The sequence below is a fragment of the Pan paniscus genome, chromosome 2 (assembly GCF_029289425.2).
Source record: "Pan paniscus chromosome 2, NHGRI_mPanPan1-v2.0_pri, whole genome shotgun sequence".
NCBI lineage: Eukaryota > Metazoa > Chordata > Mammalia > Primates > Hominidae > Pan > Pan paniscus.
In genome coordinates, this window is record NC_085926.1 from 71,643,991 (window position 1) to 71,666,406 (window position 22,416).

The 22,416-nt window shown below is 41.1% G+C and overlaps 1 protein-coding gene across 3 annotated transcripts in view; it reads right to left on the reverse strand.

The window, feature by feature from the left end:
• Positions 1 to 22,416, reverse strand: part of EIF4E3 (eukaryotic translation initiation factor 4E family member 3) — a 42,676-nt gene that overhangs the window by 2,013 nt on the left and 18,247 nt on the right. The window contains exons 3-6 of one of the 3 annotated variants that reach the window (XM_034956882.4): positions 14,882 to 14,976; positions 11,734 to 11,794; positions 9,149 to 9,215; positions 5,278 to 5,433 (exon numbers count right to left, since the gene is read on the reverse strand). In XM_034956882.4, the coding sequence (XP_034812773.1) occupies positions 5,278 to 5,433; positions 9,149 to 9,215; positions 11,734 to 11,794; positions 14,882 to 14,976 (379 nt within the window). Of the gene's footprint in view, positions 1 to 2; positions 5,434 to 9,148; positions 9,216 to 11,733; positions 11,795 to 14,881; positions 14,977 to 22,416 lie in introns of those variants that run through there. The other 2 variants (XM_063602824.1, XM_063602825.1) reach the window with 2 other exon arrangements.

A 22,416-nucleotide genomic window follows, 5' to 3' on the forward strand; every position in this document is an offset into this window, starting at 1 on the left:
AGGACAGAAAAAAAACAAAAAAGAAAAAAAGGAAAGAAAACTTTAAGCAAAGGATGGGCCAACCCTCCTCTAGGCATCTCATTCAGCTTCCCCAAATGTTGGCAAGAACTCAAACACCTTATTTATTTATTTATTTTTTTGCCAGTAACTGTTAGCTAAGGCGTGCATTTCCTGAGAAACGTAATAATGAAAATTAAAACAAGGAATAAACAAGCAATGGGCATGCTGCCTGTTTCTTCTTGCTGTGCCTGGGAGGATGAGTCATCTCAGCAAGCCGATGAAGAGAGTATGTTGGGCTGCAAGCAAATGCCGCAGGGGAAAATGTGCCCCACAAAATGCATTGCAGAGGGTGGGGAGAGGGGGTGCCTGACACAACCCAAGACAAAGCCGCTTACAAGCCTATCTTTAAAAATAAACTAAAAATAAAACAAAACAAAGAACCACACCAGGGTGACAGCAATTATATCTAGGTGCCCCTGCTGCCTACCTCTCAACACTCTCCATGGGAAATGAAGTTTCATAAAATTGCTAAGTTTTATTTTTCCAAATCAAGTTTCCCCCTGCCAATAGATATTCAGACCTATCATCTGGCTTGCAAAATTACTAATTTTAATTAGGAACTCTAGAATATATATATATTTTTTGAGACATAGTTTTGCTCTGTAGCCCAGGCTGGAGTGCAGTGGCGCAATCTTGGCTCACTGCAACCTCCTCTGCCTCCCGGGTTCAAGCAATTCTCCAGCCTCAGCCTCTGGAGTAGCTGGGATACAGGCATGTGCCACCACGTCCAGCTAATTTTTGTATTTTTGGTAGAGATGGGGGTCTCACCATGTTGGACAGGCTGGTCTCGAACTCCTGACCTCAAGTGAACCACCTGCCTCAGCCTCCCAAAGTAGTGGGATTATAGGCGTCAGCCACCAGGCCCAGCTGGAACTCAGGAATTTAAAAAAATTATGCTACCAAAAATATTTTCAAACACTTAACGTTTTTTAAAGTAGAAGATGCCACAGGGAGACCTACGAAATACATAACATTTTCTCTAAGGCAAAAGACTGAGTGTGACAATCTACCTCCCAGATCTGGCTAACCATTACCAGGAAGCAATGTCTGATAAAGGTGGGGTGATTCAGGACTCTGGGTGCTTTGATCCCCAACACGCTACCCACACTTAGCAGTGAATGGGGTTCTAAGGAGGCAGATGGGCTGGCCCATTTCACCTTTTAAGCCCCTTCCAATTCTGTTTTTTTTTTCTTTTTGTTTTTTAAGACTGGGTCTTGCTGCTCTGTCACCCAGGTTGGAGTGCAGTAGCATCACGCTACTCGGCTCACTGCAGCCTTGACTTCCCGGGCTCAAGCAATCCTCTCACTTCAGTCTCCTGAGGAGCTGGGATTACAGGTATGTGCCACCATGCCCGGCTAACTTTTGTCTTTTTGATTGATAGAGACAGGGTTTTGCCATGTTGACCAGGCTGGTCTCGAACTCCTGAGCTCAAGTGATCCACCCGCCTCAGACTCCCAAAGTGCTGGGATTACAGGCATGAACCACTGTACCTGGCCTCTGTGTTTTTCATAAGGACTAAATTCTTCAGACTATTGCTGAGGGGGTGGATGGAACGGGCCTATTTTCCCTTCAACATCATCTTGGATGTTCACCCCAACCTACTCCGCACTTGGATAAAACACTGGGAGAGACGCACTTTATACCTCCCAGGTCACCTCAGGTTGGCCATACTCCTAAGGGCAGCCTGAAATCTGAACTAATTTAACAGAACATTTCTCACAGCTTTAACTTTACAAATATTTCACATTGAGTGTGTGTGTGTGTGTGTGTGTGTGTGTGTGTGTGTTTTCTTTTTAAGAAAGATATTTAGGGAAGATATCGAAGAAAACATGCTTTGATCTGCAAGGAAATTACACTATGCTTCAGGGTCAAGTAGAGGTACCATAGAACTACAGTAACCTGGTTTCCAAACAATAAATCCAGATATACAGACTATCCAAAGATCTGTGTTACTTCTAGGTGTGAGGGGTAGTCTGGGGTGGTCATAGTTGCAAACTACAATGTTGATGGGTTAAAGAGACAGTACAACAGAACATTCAGAATTGGGAGTGCCTAGTGAACAGGAGTACTGTCAGCCTTAGGTTACTTTGGGTAGAAAGGGATTATAGAATTGCTCTAAGCCTGGAGTTGGCAAACATTTTCAGGAAAAGGAAGAGAATAAATGTTTGTCTTTATGACCATACGGTCTCTGTCCCAATTATTATTATTTGTTGTTGTTGTTCTTGAGACAGAGTTTTTCTCTTGTCGCCCAGGCTAGAGTGCAATGGTGTGATCCTGGCTCACTGCAACCTTCACCTCCTGGGTTCAAACAATTCTCCTGCCTCAGTCTCCCAAGTAGCTGGGATTATAGGCACCTGCCACCACGCCTGGCTAACTTTTTATATTTTTAGTAGAGATGGGGTTTCGCCATGTTGGCCAGGCTGGTCTTTAACTCCTGACCTCAGATGATCTGCCTGCCTCGGCCTCCCAAAGTGCTGGGATTACGGGCGTGAGCCACCATGCCTGACCTCTGTATCAATTACTAACTCTGCCATTGTAGCACTAAAGCAGCTATAGGTAATACGGAAACAAATGGGTATTGCTCTATGCTGATAAAACTTTATTTATGGACACTAAAATTTGATATTCATATAATTTTCATGTGTCACAAAATATACTTTTTCTTTTGATTTTTTCCAACTACTGAAAAATGTAAAAAGCATTCTCAGCTATACCTATACAGAAACAGGAGAGCGGAGAGGGGAACACAGAGGGCAGATTTGGGCTCCAGCTTCCTGCTGTAAACAATTCTCACGCCAGAAAAGACCTTTGTCACTCAGCTGTTCTGAAGAACTTAGCAGAATTGGCCAGGGTGGGGCTGGTCAGTGAGTGGAGTCTGTGCATTGTGAGTTTCTCAGTCAAATAATGTGTATCCATATCAAATGTAAGTTATCAATGGCCCAATGCCCATCTACCCGCTAGAGGCCATGACTGAATATGCTTGGGTTCTTTCTACATGGAAAATCTACAGTCACCTGGCTTATGTAAACTTGGGAATACTTACACTAGGATCCTATTAACCAAACCAGAGTAAAAGCATACATTGGCCGTTTCTAACTTAGCTTACCCTGCTGTGAAAAAGATTTCAGCCCAAATCTTATTTTTCCAAATTACTTCTGCAGCAAGTGGTGTATACCCTGCTGAGTAAAGGACTGCCTGCTTTGTTTACAATAAAGAAAACTGCTTGTTTTTTTTCAAATTCAGATTTTTATTTGAACAACCTTTGAGTTTTTAAATGCCAATTTATGCCCTTAAAATATGAATTTCTGCTGAGACCCTTTCTCAGTTCTGTATTACATACTTTGCAATGGCCCCTACCTTTAGGTATCTATTTGATTTAACTGGCCAAGTTGCAGTTTTCTTTCCCCTTGTTTGGCTTTTTTCTTTCCCAGAGCCATCACAACAGCTAAGCAGTGAATCATCCTGCCCTTTGACAATCTTATCTGATTATTGCCATGGCCCTAAAAACTAGCCTAACCACTCTGTGGCCTTATTATCTGATAAAACAGATATCTTATTATCTGTGTTGAGCCTGCTGCTAACCAATGTGCTACCTGGAAACTTAATCATAGAATTTTGCAGTAGAAGGAACCTTGGAGATCCTCTAAGACCAACCTCCTCGATACTCAGATGAGAAAGGTAAAGGATGAGAAGTTGTGACTTGCTCAAGGTCACACTGGTGAAGTGGGACAAAAATCTAAAGTGCCTGACTTAACGACCCCAAATTGGTGTTCTCCTCTTTAGAGTCAAGTGTGGAGCTGGTTCAAAGGTGGGAAAAAATGTTTTAGCCCCATACATAAATGCCAATGAAATACACTTCCGTCTAGAGAGTTTCTGCTAGTCTTGTGAAATAAAAAAAAAGAAAAAACCCTTGATGACCTTTCAATTAATATATGGGGTGAAAATACAATTAAAGTATCCCTAAAGAATAAAAATGGCATCGGCAAATTGGCAACTTCTACACTGCGCAGCCAATAAGCAACTTCTGCAGTGCCATTTTTCTGTCTCTTTTAAACTTCCATTTAAAATTCAGAATATCTGTAGTGCCAGATCAGTCCCACTGCTTAACATCTAGGTCATTTGGCCTGTATTTATATGATTCCTTACAGGGAGGCCTTAGTGTTAATATCCCTTGTCATACTAGGATACTCACAAAACAAAATTTGATTTTTTTATCCTTTTTTGGCAAAGAGTTGGAAAAAGTGAAGCAATAATGAAACGTATTTCAGCAATTCTAAGACGCACTCCTCACAACTACCACACATATATTTGAAGACCTCTGGTACCAATAATGTGTTACAGTTTAATTGGGAGCCTTTTATTTTTCTTTTTCAGTAATACTAAAATAATGGAGCATTTTATCTTCAAGAGCATCTCAGATTCAATGAAATATGGTAGTTAAAAAATGGGTTACTGACTCTAGGAACAGTTTTGGATATAGGAAATTTATCATACATGTGTAGGGCTGTCATCCTTTTCTCTAACTCTGTTAAATGTGTGACCTGCAGTTTGATCTACCAAACATTGGTTTAATAGCACTAAGATGTTTTCATTATGAAAAAGAAGACTTTTTCAAAAGAGCACACAAAAGCAATGAAAATGAATCATGATGGAAAACAATGGGTCCACACACCTATTCATACTGTTAACATTTCACCACTAGGCGTGAATTCTCCCTCAGTTCTGTGTCATAGTCATTCATAATGAGGAAGTATTAGCATTTCAGTAGAACATTCAACCATGCCTGTGCTCAGAATGCATTTCTTCTGCAAATACAGATGTTATACATTATAAATTCCTGTTTATGAAGGGATGATTGAATATCTACCTGCCAGTTCATATAATGACATTTTTGTTATTGGTGTTTCCAATAGAATGTAATTTTTTTTCTGAGAATTACAAATTTGAGTTCAGGTACAAATTTTTGAAATAACAAACACAATATTTGTTATTTCCTTTTCTGATCCACGCAGTTAGGCAAGAATAAAATCTTACTTTAATTTCTGAGACTAAGCTTGTTTTTTTTTTAAAAAAACACTTAAATGTATTTTGTTGAATTCTTTTCTGAATTATCAAATTTCAAGTAAGTCTGCCTTCACCGCATTTGCAAAACAGTTTCTATCTTTAAAAGTATGATAGAGTAAGCTAGAAAGTAATAACTGGAAATGAAGCACTTACGTTTATAAAATACTGCTTTAAAAGTTATGTGGGGCAGAAGTTCATAGATCTTTTCTAAAACAGTCGCTTCACCCACTAAAGAGGCATTTACATTCCAGACTTGGACGACGTCTTCTCGGTCCCGAACACTGACACTAACTCCTATTACTTCATCATCTGAGGGGAAGACAGGAAAAAAAAAAAAATTAGTGATACTTCCAAGTCAGTCTGACTGTTTCTAAGAACTTAGTCTTTTTATCTGAAAATTAAGGATAAGATGGAAAAAAGAAGGTGGCACAAGATAACTTGTAAGAAATAATTGTTTCTATGGGGAATCACTGGAGGAAAGCAAGTCAGTGCACAAAAGCTGTAGCAGTCACATCACATTTATCCAGGGACTTAGATAAAGTGTTCCAGCCAAATGCATTTTCCAGATAAGTAATTTACCCTTTTTAACATTACCAAAGCTTTGTGACTATTTCTTACTCTGTTTTGATGAGACTTTTTCTAAAATGGGTTGCATAATTCCCTGCCCTCTGAAAGCCAAGTGAACTGAAATGAACTTTTCCTTGATGCCTTGCTGTCTTTGTTAAGGAGAGCAAGAATTTCTCCTGACTTCCTGCCAAGCTTTCAGGGACCTTGGAGTGGTCAGCGCTATCTGCCCCAACACGAACTGGAGCCAGATTGTGCATTCTCGACTGCTCATCTGCTTTCTGAGGTTTACTTGTCTGCTCCTTTCCTATGAATTCTTCCTGCTTCCTGATGCCTCCCTCTAGAAATCCCTTTTCTGGTTTTGGGCATTATATACTGTGGGCTAGAGAGCCAATGACCATCTGTTAGCACTGTGTATAGAGTGAGAGTAAAATCTTCTGAGTACAGCTCTGCTATTATAGGATCGTCCTTCAATGAATGAACGTTAAGGCATTTATCTACACTGATTAAGGTGGACTTTTTTTAAAAAACCAAATTCCAGATTAGGGCTGTCTTGCACATAGTTGAGAACGGCGGATGGATAGTAAGGTGTTATACTGTTTTATCCTCCCTTGCAGCCACTTTGTTTACATAAATTTGCAGCAAAATGAAAGGAATACAAACTTTTGATTCTTTGTTTCCTTGTTCATGACACGGTAATGCAATACGGTCAGCTCTCTGCACTTTCATAAACAGTATCAGTATGTAATACGTGAGAGATAAGCATTACCAATATGAGAAAATTTTGCTTTAGTTAGTATGCTCTGCCTAATTTGCTGGCCTCTGTAAATCTAAATATTCATGCCATCAGTTTTTCCAATTGTCTTCTGGAAGTTAAAACATTTTAGTATTAGGATATAATTTAAATAAAAACATATCCAATTTACTAAAAGAAATAATCGGCAGTAAAGTAATTCCTTTCTTTTCTCCATTCTTCCCTTCTCTTTCTCCCCCTCTTCCTTCTTTTCTTTTTTAAAATGAATTTGATCCTGGCTAAATGTGTATGACTTGACACTAAAAATGAGTCCACTTATGTAAATACTCAAAACCAGGGAAAATTAGCCTATAATGTTAGAAGTTAGACTGGAAGTTTCCTTCCTTTGAAGGAAGGAAAGAGAGCAGGGGGGATCCTGGCGGGCTGGTAATGTCCTGCTTGTACATCTGGATGCTAGTTACAGTTGTATGCTTACTTTGTGAATATTTATCAAACTGTACACATACGACGTGTGCAATCTTCTGTATATATGCCACATTTAAACAAAAGAGTCAAAAAACATAGTACCTTGTCATGGCCATTCACAGAAACTTATTATCCCATCAAGAAAATATTTTTAGATACAGATTCTTTACTTTCTAATTTACACTTTAAAAATAATCTTGCCAGAGATCAATGTTATATTTTAGGTGAAAATAAAAATCATCAAATAAAAAGAGAAGCTTTGCAGTTTACCACTTTCAAGAGTGGCCATGAAGTCACATCACCCTTTTGGGGAAATGTTCACGTCTCCAGTCTTTTGGTGTTGCCCATTTCTACCCTATTGGTCAAAGCGTGATGTAACTGATGGATGCCGAACTGTCAATATTTCAGTTTGGTTTGGCTCTTGGTAACCAGGCACAGTTACTAGCACAGCACTTTCACAAATGGCTCGGTAAAAAAAGGCTGCAACTCTTATCCAAAGGCAGATCCATTAGCAAACATGTAATATTCATAAGTAGAATCAACCAGCAAAACCTTGATTATTTTAGGGTACTGGCAGCATAAGACATTAGAGCTGGGAGGAGCCACTGCTTAAAGATGAGGGGAGTGAGGCCCAGAGAGATTAGCTGACTTGCTTAAAGTGGCATAGCTAGTTAATGGAAGAGCTAATGGTTAATAGCTAATGGTGCGCTCATGTCCCAAGTCAACCACAAAACAATTGGTCTTCTTTACTCAATACTGGCTACTTATTACCACTTAGACTATTTTTCCCTGGTTCTGGAAACAGGAATAATTCATGCAGAAAACTTCCTCTCCCAGGGATTTATGTGTTTATAATTATACACAGGATACATTTTTGGCTGTATATTATCAAGTTGCTAAATACTCCCTATTAAAACAGAAGGAATCTGTACTTATAGACAAATTTATCTTAACCCAGGTCTTTTTTTTTTTTTTTTTTTGAAACAGGGTCTCACTCTGTCACCCAGGCTGCAGTACAATAGTGATCATAGCTCATTGCAGCCTCTATCTCCTGGGCTCAAGTGATCCTCCCACTGTAGCCTCCAAAGTTGCTGGGGCTATGGGTGTATGTCACTACGCCCAGCTAATTTTTGCATTTTTTGTAGAGACAAGGGTCTCTCTATGTTACGTAGGGTGGTTTTGAACTCCTGGCCTCAAGTGATCCTCCCATCTTCGCCTCCCAAAGTGCTGGGATTACAGTCATGGGCCACCACGCCCAGAGCAGGTTTTATCTTAACTGAATAAAAAGTGGTGTAAGAAGTAAGCAAAACAAAAGTGGAATGATTGGAACTGCTCATGAGATGAATCTGAAATGTGCCCTGGGACTGGCAAGGCCTACAGAGCTCTCAAACACGGCCCCATCTAAGACATCAGAGGGACAAGTGATCATTGTCATTAACTAAAAAGAAAAACTTAACTGAAAGCTGGGGAAGAAAAATAGTATTCTAAATGTTACTTCAGGAGCATTCAGAAGGAACTACCCTAAAAGAAAACAAAACTTTAAACAAGCAATTAAATTCTGCTCTTTGAATGGGTTCATGATAAACACAAAGCAAAACAAAAGCTTTTTGTTTTGCTCTCAGAAATACCCTGGGTATTTGAAAATAGTCTCCAAAGAAAAGCCCTGAAGAACTTCTGTCTTATCCTCCACTGTGAGATCACAGGATATAATGGTGAGCATGTCCCCACCGACCACTCTAGTCCTCTTTGAGCAGGGGACAGAGAGAACAAGACGAAGGGGTTAGAGGTTGAGAGGGACAGAGAGGATTGTGCCTGCCCACCTAAAAACTTCACTAGACACTGAAGACACTTTCCCCTTCTGGAAGAACTGGAACAGATAATGGAACCTACTACCAATTGTGTTAAGGGCCCAGTTAATGTGAGATTTTTCTTTTCTGCCTATTTATTTTGGACAGATGGTTATAGATACTATTAAATTAAGCTAAGAGGGAAAAATATACATGAATATATACATACATATATAAATATGCACATATGTAAATATGCATATGGACACAGACACACATATCTAACACTGAACACGAAAATCACATGAAAAAAAATTGAGTAACTTTGTAGCTCCAAAATAAACAACTTCAAAACATGTAAAAAGTCAAACACGTGATAACAAACTGCTGCAAGAAACAAGTACAAGCCAGGAGCACACGAGGCAGGGCCGGCCGGAGCCGTGGGCTGCTTTACCTGCTGCGGCACAGTCTGTGAACTGTTCCCCGATGGTTGCTAACAGCAACTCTTTCCAAACGGTGGACTGATATGGGAAAAGAATAAAAAACAAAACAAACAAAATACAGATATTTTTAGACAATTATCCTCAGGAGCTAAACAAATTATGTTTTCTTCAACTTCACATGCACTTTCTGTGCCCATACTTGGAGTCCACAGACATCTCCAAATCCTAGGTGCAAACACTTACCACCGTGGCATATTTTTCATTGGTTTACAAATAACTTTACACAGATACAAGTGAGCCAAAATCTGGTAAAAGCTAATCTCTAGCGAAACCCCTGGTGAAATTCAGAAGAATTTCTAGGGAAAATGCATTCAAATGACTTAAAACTTTCAAATTTCTTTACCTCTCACTGATTCAAAACATAGAAGCTGATTATATGTGGATGCTATTAGTAAAATCTTTCTCTTCAAAATCCTTTCTCTGTTTTTCTTACTACTTATAAGATACCTAAAAGGTTACACAAGTAAAGAACACTTAAGGACATTTCTTGTTTATTTAATACTAGAGTCTTGGGAAATTCCATTCATTTGAGGCAGACTGTTTATGGCAGGCGATAGAACTTTATGTAAGAATGTATGTAATTTCCCTGGAAGATTCCGTGCACGCTCCGGTCTGCCTCCTACCAATGAGAAACACTGGAGTTTCTTTCTCCTCATGATCTAATAGTGGCATCCAATAGACAGCCACATTATTTCCACACACATTACTTCCTTTGAAAAGTTCTTGGTCCCATTTATCCTCCTTCCTGTGATTCACAGGCTCCAAACTGCCCCCAAACTAGGTTTGAATCCTGAGAGGCTGCTTGCTATCTGCAAACCAGATGGGTTAACAACCTCTCTGATCATCAGTGTCTTTAGGTGAACAAGGAAATAATAATAGGTCCGACCTTCCAGCGCTGTTGTGGGTATGAAATTAGTCAACAAGTGTGCACAAAGGGCTTAGTACAATGACTGCAATAAAAGGGCTTAACATTTAAGATCCATGCCATAAACAGCTGTGTGTTTGCTATATTCCAAGTGCTCAATACATATTAACTATAATAATAGTGTTTATTATTATGTCCTCACAAGCTTAAAGCAGTCTCGCTGAATCTTTAACCAAGGCCATGGCAGTTAGCCAGGGAAATGAAAAGTGACCTTTCATTCTTTTCTCTTCTCTTTCCTAGCCTGTCCCTTCTGGTCTATGAGTCTCCCACCTAGGAATCATTGCTTCCGTTTTCTATCTGTCCAGCTACACTCCTTCAAGCTGTTAGTGATGAAGTTGAGAGCTGCGAGAGGCTGTTAGGGGAAGGGAGACTTCACCCTTCTGCTTTGAATTCAGACAGGATTGGCCCATAAGACTCCCACTGGTTGATGATGAAAAGTAGGCTAAACTGCCTGGGATGAGGGCATTTGCACGGATATGAAAGCGTTATTATTTGTGACCCAATGCAGCCAAGTGAGCTAACAAGGAGAGGACAAAACTGCCTTTCAGCCGCTTTTCAAGGAATGTTGACATCATGATTACTTCTACTAGAGTTCAAAGTCTAGTAAATAAAGTGAGTAAACAAAGAACATGGAAAGGCAAAAAGTGTTCATAGTGAAATTTTAAGAACACCTTATATTCCCTCATTCTCTTATATTCTCTGCTGCCCTGATATTTTTCATTATGTATGCCAAATAACAGTAAAATGTTGGAGCTTCAAATCTTGACTAATAGTTTGCACCTCTGACAAATAAATCTGGTCATGTCTTTAGGTATGTGCTTATAGGAAAATGACTCCAGCTCAAGCATATAGGTCCCTGGAGACATTTCAGTTCTTTGAGCTTATCCACATGAAAGAAACCATGAAAAGGTAAAACTGCATAGCACTTCCCCTTTGTCCATTTTCAAAGAAGCTTTTTAGTTTCCCAGGGCTTAAGATAACCGATTTTAATGTTCACGTTCATTTCCAGTCAAGAAGATGAATTAGAGCTCACTCTGGGAAATCTGGGTTTCTGAGACTTGATCACTGCAAACCAGCATCCCACCAGGTCATCACACCATCCAGGTTCTCATCGGCCCCAGAGGGAGATGGAGCACAGTCTCTCATGAAACCCCAAAGGATGGTGAAATGCCAAGCCTCCCTATTCTCTGTGACATGGTCATTCTCAGAACTGCTTTTGCTCCCCCTGTAGAGGAGGGAAGAGCCTTTGGAAGGAAAGATCCTGCCTCCGACTTTGTAAAACCATATGCCACATGTTAGTCATGGCTGTCAAGGGTATGACCACCATAAAGACATTCACCCAGCTTTTCTGTGAAGTTCACAGGCATTTACTCCTGCAGACTGCATGATACAGTCACATATTACACCACGTCTATAGAGAAGCACAATTATACGCTTTCAAGGTGACAGTGAAAGGCAGAAAATCATCAAGGTCAGAACAGAATTTCTCACCCCCAGCCTGTTTGGGGACTGCCAGGTAAATAGGCTATCTGCAAAGCACAAAATGCGGATGACAGGCAGTCAACAACCCCAAGCCTCGCCGGTTCTAGAAGAGGATCAGAAGGAACCTACCGTGCTGTCCTTGGGGACTTTCATCTTCCATACGCCACCCTTTGCATTACTCTCCTCTTCCCTGGGCCAAAGACCAACGTTTAAAGTTACACTCAGGACTAAGTGATTCTACATACAGTTAGATTAAATATCTCTTCATACATTTAGTTTAACAACAGACGACCTTAAAAACAAAATAGTTGGGCATTTTTATTTTTTTTATTTTTTATTATGGATACATAATAGTTGTACATATTTACGGGGTATATCTGAATTTTTTTTTTTTTTTGAGACAGAGTCTCGCTCTGTCGCCCAGGCTGGAGTGCAGTGGCGCCATCTCGGCTCACTGCAAGCACTGCCTCACAGGTTCACGCCATTATCCTGCCTCAGCCTCCCAAGTAGCTGGGACTACAGGCGTCCGCCACCAAGTCCAGCTAAATTTTTTTTTGTATTTTTAGTAGAGATGGGATTTCACTGTGTTAGCCAGGATGGTCTCGATCACCCCACCTCGTGATCCACCGGTCTCGGCCTCCCAAAGTGCTGGGATTACAGGCGTAAGCCACCACACCCGGCCCCTGAATTTTTTTTTAAAGACTAGGTCTCACTCTGTCACCCAGGCTGGATTGCAGTGGCATGATCGTAGCTCACTGTAGCCTTGAACTCCTGGGCTCAAGCAATCCTCCGCCCTCAGCCTCCCAAGTAGCTGGGATTACAGGCATGTGCCATCACACCTGGCTAATTTTTAAAATTTTTTTTAGAGACAGGGTCTCTCTCACTTTGCTGCTCAGGCTCGTCTTGAACTCCTGGCCTCAAGCAATCCTCCCACCTTGGCCTCCCAAAGTGCTGGGATTACAGGCATGAGCCACCATATCTGGCCTGCATGTGATATTTTGATACATGCATACAAGGTGTAATGACTGAATCAGGGTATTTAGGCTATCTATCCATCACCTCGAGTCTTTATCATTTCCTTGTGTTAGGAACATTCCAATCCTACTCTTTTAGTTATTTCAAAATACATAATAAATTATTGTTAACTATAGTTACCCTATTGTGCTCCAAGACCTCATTCATTCTAACTGTATTTTTGTACCCATTAACCATCCCCTGTTTATCACCCCCACAACTTCCCAGCTCTGGTAACCATCATTCTACTCTCTTTCTCCATCAGTTCAGGGTTTTTTTTTTTAAGCTCCTACATATGAATGACAGCATGAGGTATCTGTCTTTCCATGCCTGGTTTATCTCACTTAATATAATGTTCTCCAGTTCCATCCATGTTGTTGCAAATGGCAGAATTTCATTTTTTTGATGGGTGAATACTATTCCATGGTGTACATGTACCATATTTTCTTTAGTCATTCATCTGTTGATGGACACTTAGGTTGATTCCATATCTTGGCTCTTGTGAATGGTATTACAATAAACATGGAAGTGTAGACATCTCTTCGACATACTGATTTCCTTTCTTTGGGGTATATATCTGGCAGTGGGACTGCTGAATCATTAACAGTCCTATGTTTAGTCTTTTGAGGAACCTCCATACTGTTCTCCATAGTTGGCTGTGCTAATCTACATTTCCACCAACAGTGTACGAGGGCTCCCCTTTCTCCACACCCTCACCAGCATTCATTATTACCTGTCTTTTGGATAAAAGCCATTTTAACGGGGGTAAGATTGGGCATTTTTCAATAAACACTTCCCCAGTCCTTTTGTTGGATACAGAAGCAGATTAATGAAAAAGGAAGGAGCTAGCGATTGAGAGGGAAGAAAGTGGCGTTCAGTGGCTACATGGGCAGGGAGGGTGAAAGGACTTGAGATCCTCATCCTCAAAGCGCTAGTGCAGAGAGGCTCGCTTGACTCTGGGGATGGACAACAAATACAGCTGCCACAAGGGAAGGCCCTTACACTTCAATGTCATGGTCATGACACAATCTCATGTGATTCTCCTATCAACCATGTATCAAGGCCTCATAGGTGTCCCTGTGGGGGACATCTGCTGTGTGTCACTGCTTAACATCTGCTCCCTTTCTGGTAAGAGCATCCCAGTTTCCCTCTAAAGAGCCACCTGCCCCCTACCCTTCTGTGAGATCCACTCAGGCAGGGTTGACTCCACGTCCTAGCTTCAAAGATGGGCTTCTGACCCAGGCTAGCCTATGAGAGCACTGCCTCTTCCTAGTCTTTGTGATTGGCCAGAAATTGAAAGGGGACCCAAAGCGGGAGAATGAGACCCAGCCCTGGGATTTTATCTGGGCTCGTGAGTACTGACAATGGTAAACTTACAGGGTGTAAGACCAGAGCATAGGAAGGCCACTTTGCCACCTCAGATGGGAGAAAATTAAACCAATGTAGAATGAAGCAGAGTAATTCTGGTGGGGACCATCAGATTCCTGATAACATGAGCTGGATCTGCCAGAAACTACCCCTACCAGTGAACTTCCCAGTCACAGGTTAAAAACATACTCAATTTTTTTGCTCAAATTACATTTCTGGTGGCTGGGCCTGGTGGCTCATGCCTGTAATCCCAGCACTTTAGAAGGCTGAGGTGGGCACATCGCTGGAGCCCAGGAGTTCAAGACCAGCCTGGGCAACAAGGTGAAATCCCATCTCTACCAAAAAGAAAAAATAAAAAATTAGTTGGGGGTGGTGGCACACACCTGTAGTCTCAGCTACTTGGGAGGCTGAGGTGGGAGGTTCACCTGAGCCTGGGAGGTCAAGGCTGTGGTGAGCCGTGATGGTGCCACTGCACTCCAGCCTTGGTGACAGAGTGAGACCTGGTCTCAAAAAAAAGAAACCAACCAAACAACAACAACAACAACAAAAACCCCACAAAAACAAATTAGGTTTCTGTCATTTGCTACTAATCAAGATGAGGTACATTTCCATTTTATTAATGAGTAAATAATGCAGAAAGACTGAATGACATGACATAAGGATTTATTACTAATTGGGACTCCAGCCTGGGCAAACCAACTTACTGTCCATCTTCATCACTACATCAAGCTATTAAAGAAGGAGGACACTTACCCCCAGACCCTGGGCCATGATTGGTATCACAGACTTTCTATGTTGTCCATGTGAGACACACATCTCAGGTGATATGATCTTTTATGAGGTTCACAAACATTTTCCTCCCACCTTGACCTTAAATTACACGTTAGACACTTACCAAAGTGGTCGCCTCTCTCCTCTCATTAAATGATAACTACATCTCAAAGGCAGGCTAGTCACAGGAGGGATATTATTGTATACACTCCAAAATATCTTTAAAAGAAAAACAAACACTTTGTTTAATATACCCAGTATTGATTTATTATGCTGCTAGATTATCAAATTAATGCATTAAAGAAAAATTTTGATTCTCATTGTTTTATCCATTCAAAATAGATTTTTCTCAGTATCCCTTCTAATTCTCTGTTAGAAAATGTAATATAACATTAAAGAATGCTGGGCTTGGTGGCTCATGCCTGTAATCCCAGCACTTTGGGAGGCCGAGGCAAGCGGATCACTTGAGCCCAGGAGTTCGAGACCAACCTGGGCAATGTGGCAAGATCCCATCTCTACAAAAAATACAAAAAATTAGCTGGGCATGGTGACACATGCCTGTAGTCCCAACTACCTAGGAGGTTGAGGTGGGAGAATAGCTTGAGCTTGGGAAGTCGAGGCTGCAAGTGAGCCAAGATCGCATCACTGTATTCCAACTTGGGCAACAGGAGTGAGACCCTGCCTCAAAAAAACAAAAACAAAAACACAACAACAAGAAGAAAAGATGTTCCTTGCTGATGCTGTGCCAAGCTCTATGTTTCAGGAAGCTATGGTTATTAAGCAAACATTCCTATGCAACATGTCTACACATAAAACTGGAAAGGACTTTGCTAATGATTTTTCTGGCAGCTAGGTAGTATCCACTAAAGCCTCTAGTACTGAATATATGTACTGAACATATTTATAACTATTTTGTTACAATAGACCCTGTCTTCAACATGGTGAAACCCCATCTCTACTAAAAATACAAAAAATTAGCCAGGCGTGGTGCCAGACGCCTATAATCCCAGCTACTCGGGAGGCTGAGGCAGGAGAATCACTTGAACCTGGGAGGCAGAGGTTGCAGTGAGCCGAGATCACACCATTGCACTCCAGCCTGGGCAACAGGGCGAGACTCCGTTTAAAAAAAAAAAAAAAAAAAAAAATCAACCCTGTCTTCTCTACAAGCCTGGAAGAAGTCTGTGATGCTATGGCTTGGGGGTTGAGGGATAAAGGAGATGGCAAAGAGAAACTACCTTAGACACTCTGTATGCCCCTTATCTCTCCCCTGCTAAAGGAAGAGGGAACAGCTCAGGTGCTGAAACAACAAGCTGCGCAAGATACACAGTGTTACGGACTGCACATCTGTGTCTTCCCCAGATTCATATGCTGAAACCCTAACTACCAATAGGATGGTGTTAGCAGGTGGGGCCCCTGGGAGGTAATCAGGTCATGAGGGTATAGTCACCATGACAGGCTTGGTGTCCTTATGAGAAGATGAAGAGAGCCAGCCCTCCCTCTGGCATGTGAAGATACAAGGAGAGGATGGCCATGTACAAACCAGGAAGAGGGCCCTCACCTGGATGTGCCCATGCTCACACCCTCATCTCAGACTTCCAGGCTCCAGAACTGTGAGAAACAAGGGTTTGTTGCATAAACTGCCCAGTCTATGGTATTTGGTTATAGTAGCCTGAACTAAGACACAGGGCAACTAGTAAACAGAAATAGATTATACAAAAATAATAAAGTAATAGTAAAATAGGAAGTCTTGGCAAAGACAAGTGATCTGGAGCTGTTTTCTGAGCCAGGCTTTGTTCTATGAACATTTACATGTTTATGCAATTTATCCTAATGACAGTCTTAGGAGGAGGTATGATTATTATCCTTTATTTAAAGATAAGGACACCAGGCAGAGACGAACCTGCCCAAGAGTCAGTTTGGTATGACCATTAGGATTAGGATGAGGATTGAGGCTATGAAGAAGAAAACACTTCCCCATTTGTTTGGAGTAGGTCATAGAATTACTATGCTATGAATGCTATGCACAGAATTACTGTGCAAATAAGAAATATTGTTCTGTGTGGTGAGGTAAGCATAGGGTGATCATCTGGGTCTCCCAGTAGGTCTGAGGAAAGCAGCACGAGTAAAAGAGCAATTAGAAAAATCAATCCTAGGGCTCATGAACTGAGTCACATGGGTGGAATAGAATTTTATCTATGTTGAATGATAATCCTGCTGGGTTGTTCAAGCCTGTTTTGTGTTAAAAAAATAATAAAGCTGAATTAACTGCAAAGGTGGCAATGATGAACTATAAGATCAAATTGAAGGCAAAAAACTACAGGATGACAGATGTATTAATTGAGAATCCACTTTGGCTCCCTTCTACTAAAATGGTGCTAGTGTAGTGAGGAGTTAAAAGCTACTGTAATAACAGTAGCTCCTCAAACACACATCTGTCTCTATGGAGGTACCTATCCTGTAAATGCTTTGCTATTTGTACAAATAAGATTATTCCAATATTTCAGTTTCTGTGGTGTGAGGGTGGGTAGGCAGGGCTGGAATCTGAATCCAGGCAATTTGATTCCCAAACCTCTGTTCCTAACCACTCAGCTATTTTCTTCGAAGATACTGCTATATGTTTTTGACACATCTTTCTCCAATCTTAGCAGCCAAGAATCAGGTCATGAAGCCACAGAAAGAGGGACACATGTTGAAGATATTTTCCCACCAGTAAAATGCCCATAATTCACAAGAGGCTGGTGGTTGTCAACTCCAGCCTGATAACCTGGTTACGATGTGGCAATGACCTCTGTAGAATTTATGCACAAAATAATATTAAGAGGAAAACCCCTGCCTAAGGTAAAACTAAGAGGACTTTGGTGCTGGCAAACTTCAAGTCTCCTCAAAGGCATCACAAACCAAAGTTCCTGCCGTCATACCCCTGTCAAAGTTGTCAAATCTTGACTTTTTAACCTAGGACTTGAAGCACACTGAAAAAATACAACAAAACACTTCTTCCATTTCAAAGATCAGAAAAACACTAAAGATCGTGCTAAGGATTGGAGCTTTAGAAGCTTCTCTTGAAAACAAAAACAGACAACTGATTCTGCTTGGCTTGGCAAATTTGACAGGAAGAGATTACAGCCCAAGAAGATCAGTGATAGACTTAACATATTCATTAAAGCACATATTTGTACGTTTTTGCTGAGCATAAAATAGGAGCAAAATATCCGGTCACACCATTAAAAAAAAAAAAAAAAGCCCTATTTGAAAAGCATGTGTCATTAAACTGGTCTGTTTCCCTGTTGCAAACCTCATCCAATGGGTAGAATATTTGTGAAGTATGTCTGCTGGTGAAATACCTACAGGAAGGAATCTAGCATTACTCAGCTCCTGAAAACCTCTTCCGCCCTTGCAGAAGTGAAAGGTCTGCTACAGCGGAAGCCTGGTAATTCAAGATTATACTCTCTGTAACACATCTTGAAAATGGAAACACTTAAATTTTACTATATATAAAATCTTGCAAATAGATTTCAGAAGCCTTTAGGCTTATAATTAATTCTGTTAGACTTGCAAATCCAAGATTGCAGTAAAAGTAAAACTAAGCACAATGTTTATTAATGATGGTTAAATGCTTTTTTTTCCCAAAAGCCTTGATAATCACCCTAGGACTAGGAGAGGTATAAAAGTTGAACATCATTCATTCAGTCAACATCTGTGACCATCAGTTGTGAACAGAGCACTGTGACGGGTCCTTGGGGAACTTAGCTGAATGCAGGAGGGTCAGCTTTTGACCACAGCAATCCACTCCTTGGGAGGTATGTTCTGGAACACCAATCTGGCACCTCTCCTTGAGAAACTGAGGCAGGGAAGACACCTGTCCAGTGGAGTCTAATACCTGGATTTAAGACCTAGGTTCTCAGCATAACCTTCACAGGTCATGTAGCCCGTGAAAGCCAAGTTGCCTCCTCTGATAAGGATACAGCTATTTCACTGGAAAATGTAATGATGAAATGCAAAGTGAAAGCACTTGCTAGGCCTAAGGAAGGAAACAAAGTATGGTTAGACCCATTAATATGCTGACCACTTGATAAATCCCCAATCTGATAGTACTGATTGGAGCAACTATGCCCCACCTTACAGCCTTCTGCCAAATAGATAATCATTCATTACCAAGAAAACTGGCAAATTTCCTCCTCAATTTCCTACTGAAATGTTCTGAAGAAAAAGAATGCACTTGGAAATTCTTCAGAAGAAAAGATGTCATGTGTTGACAGACAACAAAGTGATATGTCTGTTTTGTAAAACAAACCAGAAACAAAACCACCCAGCAAACACACATCAAAAAAAAAAAAGAAAGAAAAAAAAATTCCAGGATTTATTCCAAGGTTGTGGCATGTGTAGCAAGAGAGTATTTCCAAAAAAACAAAACAAATATTTTTGCTCATTAGGTATTACTAGTTGCCTGGGGCTTCCCACCAACTGAATCAGTGGTATTTATGGGCAGGGCCAATAGGCATCTGAACCGAATAGGCAACTGAAGAGTTTAATGGATGTTTTTAACTCACAGCAGACACAAAGGCTGAAAGCAAAGTGCTTCTGATTTACAAGAGCTAGGTACTTGAGAGAGAAATGGGTTTTCCTTTGAATTCCAAAAAGGGCTTGGCTTAAAGAGAGAGCCCAAGTGTGGAGTTGTGATCATAGAGTAAACGAGATGTGACAGGATGTGAGGGTAATTTCCCACCACATAGAAAGTCAGTCAGTAAAAACCAACTCTGAGTTGGGGAGTTAAAAGCTTGGAGAGAGAGGACAGTGGGGTTAAAACCCTGAAAGGATGGGAGAGAGCCCCACCCAAAGATTGGGGATGCCTAGACCAGAGGAGTGTGGAACCTGCTTCCTGGTACAGCCCAAGAGGCTCCAAGACTCCCAGAAAAGGCCCTCATTCCTACAGCGCTGAGCAACATGGCGGTCAGGTCTGAGAACAGCTGTGAAGGCAGGAGGGGTTATTCTGGCCAGGAGGGCCTGCCACAACCTTATAGAGTTCCCCTCATTCTGGTGGGGTCGGGGGAAGGCAGCCAACATTTCCTAAATCTCCAATCTGGAGCTTGAAATTGCTAGAAAGCCTAAGGACAACAGGGCCTGGGGTCTGGATGTGTGTGTACATAGCAGGGGTCTTCATAACATGAGGTTACAGCAGGGCCAAAGGTGGTGGGCATGGCCCAAGGTCAGGAGGGGTCAGGGGTATTTCTGCATATGCCTGTTCATATGGAGAAGGAGAAGAGGGTGGTCATTTTTCCCAAAAGAGATTTAAATTAGAAGAGACCCAGTTTCACAGTTGAAGTGACTAAATTACTTTTAATTAACAAGGTCAAATCTCACCCCACCCAATACACAGACACAACAGCCTCCACTGAGAATGTGGAGGAATACAAGCAATTTAACTTCAGTTATATTTCTTCATAACTGGATTGTAGCTATAGATGTTGATCCTATTATGCATATAATGAATAAACTAAATGATGGATAAAGAATCTTGTTATACTGGATGCGAAGTCTGTGCTAGACAGAACTATGAAGTGGACCTGGCTGCAGGTCCTTCTCTTTCTCTTTTCAGTGTTGGCTTTCCTCCTCTCTCCCCTCAGGCCCCTCCCTTCAGCCAAGTGGTTCACTCCAGGTCATTCTATTGTAGGACACCACACACCATGGGCTGTCTTGCTGTGTCCAGGGCAGCAAGTGCTTGGAATCAATCTTTCCACCATCCTCCATGATCAATACTGACCTAGAAAACCTCTTCTTCTGAAGGAAGAGCCCTCATTTCCCAAGGGTTTGGAAAGCAATCTGCTGCCCTAACTTAACTGCACAACTCCAGTCAGGCGGCTTGACCTGCGGATATGAAGTCTTGATATTATCGACAGCACACAGGATAGGTTTGGCATATGCAGGGGAAACATTTTCTTAATTTCAATAGGTTATATATACTCTTTAGGAAGACTTTCTGCTTATGATAAACGATGCTGAATTTCCACTTATAGAGGAAATATGGTTTCTGTTTTATGCAAATTTAAATAAGAAGTCAAGTTATAAGAAATACTGGGTAGAATGTACTACAAGTGAGATAAGTGTGGCAAAATCCTTAAGGCGATACATCAAATAACTGATGTTCGAGACAGAGTGCTGTACAGGAATGAGTTTTCAGGGGTGGAATTTTTAGTCTTGTAGCAGATAAGGCTGAAAGAAACTGGACAAGGGAGACTTCTCTTGCAAATCACAAATGGCAGGTAGCTCTTCATTCTCCAACAGGTAAAATAGGGCTTGTTCAAAAGCCGTGTTCTATTTTTTTTTCTCCCAGAGATGTGGGTCTTGCCATGTTTCCCAGGCTGAACTCGAACTCTTGGGCTCACGCAATCCTCCCACCTCAGCTTCCTGAGTAGCTGAGATCACAGGCATGAGCCAATGCACCCGGCTAAAAGCCATTTTCTATTCTGCACTGCAACCACTGAGGATGCAAAATCACAAGAGAAATGTGGAAAATTTGGACAGGTTCACAAAAGAGTAAGAGAATCAATAAGCATCTGGAAAATACGCCTAGATGTAAAATGGAATTTTCCAAGAAAGTTAGGAAAGTAGAAATGAATTTAACTCCAGGCAGAGAGAATTATTGTTAGGTGTGATGAAAGTGTCCTCAGCAGGGGTTCCCAGGTCCTTTGGAGGCTGAGTCTCCTCCACTCCTCAATCACGGGGAGTAAAAGAAAGAGAATTGGACTGGAAGGGGAGGGAATTCTAGTCCTAGAGGCATGGCATGATTGGCTCTTTCTAATCACGGAATGTTTGGGCCTCTTACCTCCAGCCTCAGTCTCCTCAACTAATAGACGGGGTAACAATTCCTCTCCCAAACCATCTACTTTGATTTGCTAAAGGGCCTCAAAGTATAAAAAGACTCATATGTCTTTAATAAGACAATCATTAATATCACATGATTTTTACCTTTCATCTAAACACATATGGGAGGAAAACACAGACATAATTGGAGAAACAGTTTTTTTTAGTGCTAATGGAGTGAGAGTAAAAGGATCAACGTACAGGCCAAAGTGGTTCATGCCTGTAATCTGAGCACTTTGGGAGGTCAAGGAGGGAACACAGCTTGAGGTCAGAAATGTGAGACTAGCCTGAGCAACATAGCAAGACCCCATCTCTACAAAAAAAATAAAATAATTTAGCCGGGTGTGGTAGCACATGGCTATAGTCCCAGATACTTGGGAGGAGGCTGGGGTGGGAGGATCTTTTGAGACCAGGAGTTTGAGGCTGCAGTGAGCTATAATTGCACCACTGCACTCCTGCCTGGGTGACAAAGTGAGACCCTGTTTCTGAAGAAAAAAAAATTAATATACAATCCTAGAATAAAATAAAAAGACAGTGGGACAAAAGCATATCCTCAAATTACTTACAAGATAGTATCCTGGCCGGTTCTTAAATACTAAGGACAATTTATCAGCTGTTATGGACACTCGCAGGCTGAAAACTCAAAAGTTATTGATAAGTTAAATATCTTTACATACACCTCTGTGTTAGTGGTGGTGCGATCCAGAGTATAATCACTTGAAATAAATAATCTAGAAGCAGTGGTATATAGTTTCCTGATATAAAACATGACTGAAGAAAGCATGAAAAGATATCTCAGTA